At 38.8% G+C, this 11,255-nt stretch overlaps 1 protein-coding gene across 2 annotated transcripts in view; it reads left to right on the plus strand.

The window, feature by feature from the left end:
* Positions 1-11,255, plus strand: part of LOC108234712 (E3 ubiquitin-protein ligase HECW1) — a 77,248-nt gene that overhangs the window by 15,263 nt on the left and 50,730 nt on the right. For both annotated transcript variants that reach the window (XM_017414101.3, XM_017414103.3), the window contains exons 5-6: positions 3,007-3,101; positions 9,979-10,054. In XM_017414101.3, the coding sequence (XP_017269590.1) occupies positions 3,007-3,101; positions 9,979-10,054 (171 nt within the window). The remainder of the gene's footprint in view (positions 1-3,006; positions 3,102-9,978; positions 10,055-11,255) is intronic.

Raw genomic sequence — 11,255 nt, forward strand, 5'->3', positions numbered from 1 at the left:
ATCAAGCAAAAATAAAACAAATGTAAATAAAGTCCAGGCGTTCCTTGATGGAATTAGCGAAGGTCAATTAGCTGCCACCTTGAATTGGAATGACTTCAAAAGGTAGTCAGTTGTAGTAATATCATGGTGTCTAATTACACAACATTATTATATATGTAATTGCCCAAAATATGTGTAAAGTTATGATTTACGTCTGTATTTACGTTGTCTCCTGCATATTTGTGGAATATTTGATTGCTTACATTTGATTTTAGGGGTAATAAAATATTGAGTTGTTTTTTTTCCAAGAAAATTCAATTGATGTCTTTGATTGTGTTGCAGTCTGAAGTGTAATCCACATTTTGTACCACAACCTTTCATCTAACTTCCTCCAACTTTTTCCCCCCCCCCATTTAACTGTAACATACAGTGTTGAATCCTCTTTGGAACCCATCAACCTCTAGTCGAGATTTTCTTTTATTTTTTATTCTTTAACAATAAATAATCTTTTCTGAGTTAAATAAGGACTTCTTTTAAAGGGTGTGACTAATTATACAACCCCTCATTTTACATTGCATTTTTTAAAATTGACATTTTTTTGTAGAAATGTCATTCCACTTTGTCCCTGAAAGGGGTTTTTTGAAAAAAAAAAAAGTTAAAAAGCCTCATTTTTATTGACCACTAATAATATATAAAAGCAATAACAGAGTCAAACATCCATGGGAGTAGAGGCATTTTATGGGCACACACATATGCACACGATATATATGTATGTATATATATATATATATATATATATATATATATATATATATATATATATACACATACATACACACCCTGTTTCTAGATGCTAATGTGCCCTATTGTAGTGCAGATGCTGTTTTCCTGTTTTGAAAGCTGACGCTGCCTGTGAGCTCACGGTGCTTCTGTCTCTGGAGGAGTAACAGGCCTGTTTACCGTCGCATCAGTGAGGGAGGGGGAGGCACAAAAACTGCACATCTGCTGCCTTCTGGGACACAGATAACCGTGTGTGGATGCTTTCAAGAAAATACAATAAATCAAATCTGCATGAAGACATGCAGGTGTTTCCACCTACAGAACTAACACCGACCTCGATATCACAGCTGGAGAAGCCTTTTTCTGAGCAGTTAGCTTTATTCTCCTGGGGAGGGAGGTGCTAAACTAGATCAAGTGTTTAGCTTCCCCCAAACATTTGTTCTTGTCACAATATTCAGGCTCTGAGCTGTGAGGTGGAACGAGGGTGTCCAGACTCAGAACAAGATATGGAGTTGGACTGCTTAAATGGGCATTGCACACATCAGTCTGTCAGTTATAGGCCACACCAAGTTTTAGCTCAGTATTTATAAAATTGACTTACTTATAGCAAGTTTTGTGTTGACTATGGTCAGTTGGCTATGGTGGCCATTTTGAATTGGATTGACCCTGAAAGTTGCTTAGTTGGAGATATTCATCCAGTGATTAGTTTCTAAAGGTTCATTAAAATCACTGCTTCACAAGATAATTTGCCAACAGACAAACCAGGTTGAATCCAATAGTTAATACCAACGTTTTCAGTAAAGATCCTGTGCAATGAAAAATTTTTTATCTTCATATCAGTAATGTTGGCTGAGTTATAGCAGTTGTTGTGTTTGCTAAGGTTGATTAGCTGTGGTGGCTTCTTGAATTGGGGTGATTCCGAACGTTAATCAAAGTTTCAAAGTTACATCAAAATTCATGTTCTGGTTCATATTTTGGTAAGAGACATATGCAAACACACTGACACAGGCAAAAACATTCTCACCTTTGGCAGTGAATGATAATCATCTGTCCAACCTCCTAATAAGTTAGATAAAGATTCAAATTTTAAACTGGTTCCATACTGAGAACAAGAACCATTTGTACACAAAGAAATTATTATTATTATTTTGCTCGTCTGTTAGTCAGATTAACAGAAGTCTAATTATCCTTCATTCCGTGCTTCTGTATGCCTCAATATGTTTGAAAAACATGAAGCTTTACTCTGACCTTAATCCGTACCCCAAGTGTTTGTGCTCTCTATTATCTGCCCTCCCCACCCCCCGCTTCCCATTTCAGACCAAAATGTTTCCAAACAATAAACTTCATTTCACAAAAAGAAATGCAAATTTTACATTAACAGTATTAATACAAAGGAATGCACCAATATCACATTTTTTCAAATTGAGTGAGTACTTGCCAATATTAAGTACTGATTTGAGTACTAATACATGCAATTACACTTCTTGCTGTTAGTAGAACCTCTAATTACAGACCTAATTTATTCCAGCAGGTGATTTGTGTGTTGAAAATTTGTATTTTGAACAGATATTTTTCCATGACAAATGGAAAAAAACACCTGTCATCGATAAAAAGCATTCATTACGTTAAATGAACTTCACCACAGTAAATTTTGTTACTAAAAGCTGAAATATAAACAGCATTAAGAAACAATAGGGCACTGGACAAAGTTTCTGTCACTCATCTCTTTAACAGACATCCAGCTTAAAGCAGAAATCAAGACGGCAAAGAGTCACTATTTTGAAGCATTAGACTAGCATTAGTCTAACACCTTCCTTTGAGAGCAGCTGCTACTCATTGAGCAGCTTGTTAAGCAGCTGATAAGGAGTGTGGATGAGGACAGGACAAAAAATACCTCCACACAGCTGACATTGCTCCTCCTCTGTCACCTGATTTTCATCTGAAAGGGGAATCTCACACTGCCTTAAAGTGATATCAGTGAGTTTAATGAGTAAAAGTACACACACGGTATCATTAATGAGTAAAAGTACACACACTGTATCAGACTGATACTAAATACTGTTTTTGGTATCAGTGCATCCCTACTAATACATTTCTTGTACATTCTCATTTTATGGTCATTCAAGACAGTTTTTTTACACGAACAGGCACATTTTAAAAAAAGAAAAGATTTGAAAGTCAAAGACGGTTAAAGAAAACTGATTTTTTTTGGTATTTTCTCTTCATTTTGTTGTTTTTCCTCCTCAGCTGAGACCTCGGTGTGCTTCAGGTACTACCATGGAGTCACCGGAGTGCTGAGGGCCACTACTCCCAGTGTGACCATCAGGAAGATCTCCGCTGCTGTAAGTCTGATCCAGACTCCTGCAGCTTTGTGGGCAGTCTTTGTTCCTTTATGTTCACCTCCATCAGTCCTGCCAGTCAAACAGACTCATCTCCTACCACAACACTAGGCTGAGAAGGTGCTGCTTGGTTCTGCAGTGAACTGCTTTCAGACACATCAGAGAACAGAGCTCTGAAGGTGCTCATAGTTCTAAAGTTAGATTTGGCAGAAATATGTTAAAATATGTGACTGACAGACACGGTCAGCAGCAGCAAGACAGATGAGAATATTATAGATCTGACCAAACACTTGTAAGAATATGAATAAAAGATTTTGGACACTGCCACATTAAATTTTTATCACTGTGAGAATTTAAACATTATATATTTAATGTAAATAATGAAAATTCACAAACATTTGTGAAAAAAAATGCTTGTTTTGCAGTATTTCAAACACCAGCATCAAATAAACTGCATAAAATTGAGTTCTTGTTGGGTTGAACATGTATACTGAAGCCATGTTTCATACCTGAGGTAAATGTGAGGGACAGCTCTCAGTGAGAGAATCTGTATCTTGGTTTGCCTACCTTCTCATGTGTAGAAAGTTTTTCACTAAGCTTCTGATATTTCTACCTGCTCTGTATTTCTGTCTGTTGAGTCTAATGGTGCCAGTTTAGTTTACAATCCTAGTAGACAACGTTCTGTTCTCTATAAACTGAGCTCACTGCTTTGCTGCTGAACTTTTTTCAAAATTAAAATGTAGAGTTCAAATTTGCGTGCAGCATGATTTATGTTTGATTTCTGATTTTTTTTTACCTCCTGTGTGCACACTGCTGGTCTCCCCAACCCCCAGCCCCCAGGTCTAGATACAAATAGTGATTTTGTGCAGAACAGAGTCATACAGCCATTTATCCTCTCCTGCAGCAAGTGGGTGCACAGCTGTTGGAAATGGACCTCCAGATCTAGCAGATCAGCACTGGATCAGAGTTTGTGTCAGCTGATCCCACCCATGTTGGATAGGGAAAAGATTGGGAGACCTGGTTGACACCAGTAGGACCTCAGCATGATCCGGGCAGTTCATAAACTTGTGTGCAGGATGTCATTGATGTAGAACTGCACTCTCAGGGTCCCCAGATTTACAAGACGTGACGTCAGGTGTAGTCAGACTCTGTGGTTAAGGGTCCAGTATCTGTGCCCTGATGGCAGGTGCATACTACATTGGCGTCTGTAATGCTTGTTGAATTCTGTAGTCTTTCTTAATTTTTATGTTTTGCATTGGTAAGCACTTTAAATTACCTTTGCATTTGAAAAGTGCTGCATAAATGGAGTTGAGTTGAGATGAGTTGTTGCACAATATGAACATCGTGATCATTAACTGGTCATTATCAGTGCGCGCACCTCTGTAAAAGCAAGAGTTTTGTCAGCGTGTTGCTCTACCGCATAAGGTGTGTGTTAACGCAGCATCAATTACCATTTGACAGATAAGACTTTAGCCATTGTAATGCACTGTTTGAAAGGATGTATTTTAACAACTTTCTCAGTTGTATTGATAGACAAAATTGTGAAGAAGTACAGACTAGGTTTATACTGAGGTCAACCACTCATATCAGTTACAATGAAGACCAAAACTTAAGACCGGTTCTAGTGTGGTCCAGATATAAAATAAAAGTGCTAAAATCCCCATTTATTGAGGTTTCACAAATTAGATTAAGGTTTCACAAATCACACACTTGGTTTTAAATGTTCTGCAATCAGTGCAGAACATTTTGGTCCAGGTTTGAAGTGTCTAGGTGTTGTAGTTTTTTAACTAGAGTAGATTAAAGATGCTGAAGTTAGTGAAAAATTAGGTGGAATCGTCCTTTAGCCTTTTTTCCGAATCGGAAACCAACTTCAGCTCCGTGGAATTGAAGAAGAATATTTTTAGCAAGTTACCTCGGTCGTGTTTCACCGTAAGTGGCGCTCTTCTTCTTCTGGTCTTTATTTTAGCAGTAAGGTAGCAAAGCTGCGCTCTTCTTCGTTGACATTGAGTTTGGCTGCAGCTGCACACAGTTGCAGCGCCTCCTACAGTAAACTGGTGGAGCTACGCAGAGAACCACACCGCTCAAAAGCGTTGTTTTGATTAATTTTTTTATAATATACACAGCAGAAAAATACTGAGGTCCAGACCTCGGTGTTTTCAATGGTAGCTACGGCCCTGCTCTCACACAATGACTGCTGGAGGTAGACACCAGCTTTCCCTGTCGCCCTGCATGGAGAAGCGGGTAAAGAATGTGGAGGATGGATAGATGCTTGTTTATTTGTTCTGTTTGTCTTTTCACGTCTTCTTATCTATCATTTTAGTCTCCTTATTTGTGTTTTTTGTCATTTTTTGTGTTCTTTTTTACTTTAATCCATCCTTTTTTGTCATTTTGTCTTTATATGCATTCTTCTAGTTTTTATCTGCCCTATTTTGTTTTTTTGTCTCCTTATATGTCCTCTTTGTCCTTTTATGTAACCTTCTTGCAAATTTATGCATATTTTTTTTTTAAATGTGTCCTTTTTATGCATCCTTTTTTATCTTATTTGTCTCCTTAAGCTTCTTTTAGTCTTATGTTTACTTATGAGTTTTCCATCTTTCTGATATTTTTTTGTTCTGTTACTCGTCTCTTCTTGGAGGCTTGGTTTTCATTCAACTAACTTATTTCAGCAAAGTCATTTAGTACTCAGCATTTGCACTGCATTTTTACAAAACAATTTAATTTTTTTAGTTCTCAATTTTAAAAAGCTGACAGATAGCTTCATGCCAACGGATTTGACAAAAAAAAAATCCGTTTATTGTCCTTCCAAAGCTTCAAGTCACCTCTCTGCTATCAAGCAACTGCTGATTGAATTTCCATGTTCGCCTTCACAATGTGCTGCTGTGGGCCCTGGAAAATGCTGATGGACTCAGAACTTGATCTGTACTGTCTTCCTCAGGACAAAGGAGTATAAATAACCAGCACAGTAGAGGCAGGAAGGCAGGGAAAGAGCAAGTACAGAGAGCAGAAATCAGTCACATTTAGGTAAGCCAGACAGGTTTTTGGAGGAGTGGTGGACCGGCCACACACAGCAAAGGAGGACGTGGGGGAGATTTATCTGCACATCCGGTATTTAAAGGAACTGCTCAAAAACTGTCAGATGCTGCATACTGAGAAGATCCGGTGTTCATGTGTGTGATGGACGGCAAGTGTCTCCAGCTGGGACTGCTGTTCCCTCGTCGTCCTGAGAGGAGGCGAGGAAGGAGGACGAGGCTCAGCTGGATAGTCTGGGTAAATGTAAATATTCACTCAGTCAATGTCTCTGCATAAGTCACTTCCTGACTGTCCTTGCAACAGCCTGAAGTGTAACAGAGGTTTTTAAAGAGAATGTTCAGTCTGTGAAGGAGTCTCAGAATCTGTCTTTTTTATAAATTCTTACCTTAATATGTGCTCTAAAAATCTATTAACAACAGCAGTTCTTTAGCTTTCATCAGCAGAGCCACAGACAGTACACAGGACTCAGTGAGTGAATAAAGTACTGTGCTTGCTTGTGCATATGTCAACATAAAACTGCCAAATGTTTGAATAGAACCTCGTTAATTATTCCCAAGGGAGATTCCAATATGTCTGAAGGCATTTGCAAGGGCTTTCTAATTCCTCACTTAAGTCGAAAGGTTTGCAGTCTAGTCACTTGAATTGTCAACATGTTCATTAAATTTGTGTATCAAATTTTCCTTTCAGTGTAATTGTAGAGTTGTCGTGGGCGTCTTGAACCCTTCTCAATTTAGTTTCTGTATTTCTTGAGCGCTATGGCTGTATTGACACAAGCACTGGAGCTCCCTTTATGACAAAACATTTGAAGCTACTGCCCCAAATGTTAAGGACTAAAACCCACATCAATTATAGATAGTAAATATTTGAGTCCAAATCTGTCCATCTTCATTTCAAAAGTGTACTCTAGTAGATTAAATCATAAACATGTGGGCAGCTGTCAATATGGGTACAAATCAGGCTGAAGTAAAGACAATGTTGTTGTGGGCAACAAAATAGTGCCTACAATACAGTTGCACATAAAAATAGGCTGTAATTCTGGAAAAAAAAATGAATGTACAAAGCACAGCCACATAGCTCACTGGTCACTTGGTTGCAAACACACGTGACATTTTCAAATTTACATAGTTTGGTCTGTTTCTGCTGACCCAAATCTTTAAATAAACTTTAAATGTACATGTGAAGAGTCAGTAGTCCTGTTCATAATGTGTTACTAATGAAAATCAGTATTAATGTTAGAATTTTGGTTGAACAGAATAAAAGCAGAATTTAAAGAACAAAATTGTAAAAATGCCTGCAAAATTTGATTAAATCACAGGCTAAAGTCACACCGAAGGACCACAAAGAAATCCCCAGGTCCTGGAGTTAATTGTGCACACTGGAGCTTCTGTATCTATTTTAGCAGAAACTGTCTAGACGCAACATTTTGTACAATGCCGACTGACAGAACCCAAAGTTAAACTAGTCACATATGTAAAAGGTGACCTACCTGTCATTGGTTGCCTTCGTGGTACAGCAGGAGGAGCAAATCAAAACAATACAATTCCAGCATATTCCATTTTATATAGTAATCTCTTGATCACCACTACTGGGCCTGGACCTGATTAAAGCACTGCAGAATAACATCACTGGTGTAGAAGTGACCTTCATTAAAGGCGATGATTCGAAAGAATCTGAAAAACATGCAAACTGAATAATGTTGATTCCGCTTTAGCCCACCATCTCGGATGTGTTAAAGGGTTCATCTACAAGGTTCAAGTAAACAACACAGTGTAATTTGTAACCCAAAAACTGAGACATCTGTCCCTCTGTGTACTTGATGGGGTTTTAGCAGAACTCAATCGCTTACTTCAAGCAGGCCTCATTGAATTAGTGGATGCATCTTAATGGGTAAGTCCTCTCATGGTGTCACCAAAATACAAAGGAGACTTGAGACTTTGTGTTGATCTTCATAAACCTAATAAAAGTGTGATAATGGACTGTCACCTTCTGTCTCATATGGAGGAATTGTTCAGAAAACTGGCTTTTTCTTCACATTCTAGCCAGATTGATTTAAGGTCACCTTACCACCAATTGCTTCTTTAACCTGATAGTTGCAGTCTTATTGCTTTCCTAACACACAAGGGATTTCTTCAGTTTCTTTTGAACTTGTCTCAGTACCATCTGACTTCGAAAAGATGATACACAGAACTAGTACAGAACTATTTGGATGATATTACGGTGTATGGGGATTTCAAGGAATATTAAGATGAACACCCACAAGCTGTTCTTCAGCATTTTAAAGATGTGGACCTACAGATCAACTTCAACAACAGCCTTTTTGGTCAATCAAGTATTCCATTCCTGTGACATGTCATGTCTAAGGAGGGCCTGTGCTCCAGTCCAGGTCATCTGACAACCATCGGTAAATCTTCGGAACCAAAAGATATAGAAACTCTTTTGTGTGTTCCTGGGGTTAACCTCCTTGTTTCGGCAAGTTTCTACCTAGCTACCAACAGTGGTTGAAGCACTTCAAGAGCTGCTTCAAACAAATACTTAAGCTCAACTAATATGGACTGATGCAGCAAATCAATGTTTAAATGAACTTTAACCAATCCTCCTGAAAAACCCAACACTTACCATCTACATCTGAAAAGTTACATTTAAGAAGCAGAGGCCTGGAAAATAAACAGGGTATTCCCCATCACACCATTGTAGTAATGACTGATAAGGGTGTACCTACTCTACTACTGTTCAAGCTCTCGTTAGAAGGGGCCCCAGATCAGATTTAACCCATCAATACCAGATCAAACTGAATCCTGTGGAAGCTCAACAATATTTAGATTACTTTTTTTTATTCACCATTATTATTTATCCGATCTTAACAGCTCTCAGTGGCAGGAGAGTCGAGCCCAGCCAGGGCTGACACTAAGCAATACTGGAGAAGCATATTGGAAAAGAAGGCATGCAACAATGATGCCCCGTGGATACAGGATCTAAGATCTGACCATCGCAATCTCTGAGAACAAGGACCAGTATCCATCACAAGGGCAGATATCTAAGATAGAAACATCCAAGATTCAGTTATCAAGAGCTGGACCGCACCAGGCAGGGCCTGACATGATCTACACCTATTGGCTAAATAAACTAACTGACTGGCCAGAGTGGGCAGTCCTGCTGACAATTCTTGACAACCAAGCCACACTGGTGCCCCATATCATGGACCACAATGATAAACCAGCACTAAGAAAGTTATGTGCATTCTCAAAACCATCAGTGACCTATTAAACTGTATCACACATAATGAGGTCCCCACTGGATTCCTAATCTGCCCCTGAAGGCCTCACTTGCTGGCTTTGTCCCACATAGGCATGAGCTTTCAGGAATGAAATGAGCTTCATCACAGTGATACAAAAAAATCTAAATAAGCAGAAAGTCTGTTGTTTTTCATATTGCAGCAGGCAGCATATGTCATATTTACCTGTCATCCAAGAAAGCCTTCTCCCTGCATGGTGGAGTTACCCCCCTCCACCCCCCCACCCACCCACTATGCTCTTTTTCTGGCTGAAGAATCAATGTCAGCATAGTGAAGTATTGATCTGAAGACACAGTCAAGCTGCAAATACACAGTGCTGAAATGAGGTGGCAGCAAACATGTAGTATTCATGTTTTTTTTTCTGTATTTTTTTTCTTTGTTATTTTTTACTAATATTTGAACGTTTTGCTGCAGAGGCCCACTTTTCTTTTCGTTAAAAATTCATATGACAGGAATAGAAAGATGCAGGTCTGGAAGAGCTGCATAAGTGTTTTGCATTGTTCTTTATGTTCAAACCCAGTTTTACTGTAAATCTCTGACACCTATGTGTTTCTTTAGGCATTAAAGCCAGTGGTGAGTCCTGAAGTCAACCATGGACTGGGCAACAGAAGACTCATTAACTTTTCCCTGTCAGGTAGGTCGCTAACACCTGTCTTTATTCTTTATGTGTTCCTGCAGACTGTCCTCATAGGACTCTTTCCTTCAAAAGCTCACAACATGAACATTTGAGTCTTAGTCACTGAAAGTACAGATTTAAATCTAAATCCAGCAGTGGTCAGTGGCTTTCTATTTTTATCTTACATATTTCTGAGATGTTTTAGACCTTTTTTGGAGGCTAGTTGTGACATAAAGAATCAAGTTAGCAGGACTATAAACCCTTTTGTAGAGTTCTTAGTGTTCCCAGTGACAGAATTACCCCAGAGATAAGAACTTAAGTTTATCTAAGTGAGAGAATTTATTATATTTGCAGCATTTTTCTTCGTATATGTAAAAACATCCAGTTAAACATCTGAGATGCCACCATCTTGACCAGAAGTCCTTGGAAGAATAGGTGATTTATTTCAATGAGACCTTCCTGATGGATGGATGGATGGATGGATGGTCATTTTTGCCACAAACACTTTTCACTGTGTGCATGCAGAGCCGGAAACCTCGGTTGCCTTGTTGAATTGATAACCAGTTTGACTGTATATCACAAACTGGCTCCAGCCAATCAGACAAATGGAGCAAAAATCCATGTCTGGCTGCGACCAGTCGGAAGAGATCAGAGATGCAGCTGACAGTGTTATCACTGTGCTAAGCTCTTCACGAGCTGACTTTGATTTCAAACTGCAGCTGCTGCTGTAAGATTTAGACTAAAGTGATGACAAACATTCAGCTGGAAGTTCTTAAAGATGAAAAAACTTGTAATCAGGATCGAGACACCATTTGGTGCTGCAATAATGATGAAAGTGCTGTGTTTTTTTAAATCTGATGAACTGGCTTCCTGGTAAAGCCAAGTTAAGCTGTCTGCAACAGGTCCCTTTGTACACACCTAGACAGCTGCCCTAACCTAACATAGATGATTTAATCCAGTGGATCCCAACCTACACTGCAAGAGGGGTGCCAGAGAGCTGGGGGTGTGGGGAGCAAGGTTTTAATAGAGCTGAGGCTGTTGAAATGTTTTGCACATGTATAACGACAAACTGAAGCCCTGTCCAGAATCAGTCAATCAATCAAATTTTATTTGTATAGCACATTTCAGCAGCAAGGCATTTCAAGGTGCTTTACATATTTAAAAAACAAAATAAAAACAGCATGTGACAATGAATAAACAGTAAGAAAGAGACAAACAT

Source organism: Kryptolebias marmoratus, linkage group LG21 (assembly GCF_001649575.2).
Source record: "Kryptolebias marmoratus isolate JLee-2015 linkage group LG21, ASM164957v2, whole genome shotgun sequence".
Lineage (NCBI taxonomy): Eukaryota > Metazoa > Chordata > Actinopteri > Cyprinodontiformes > Rivulidae > Kryptolebias > Kryptolebias marmoratus.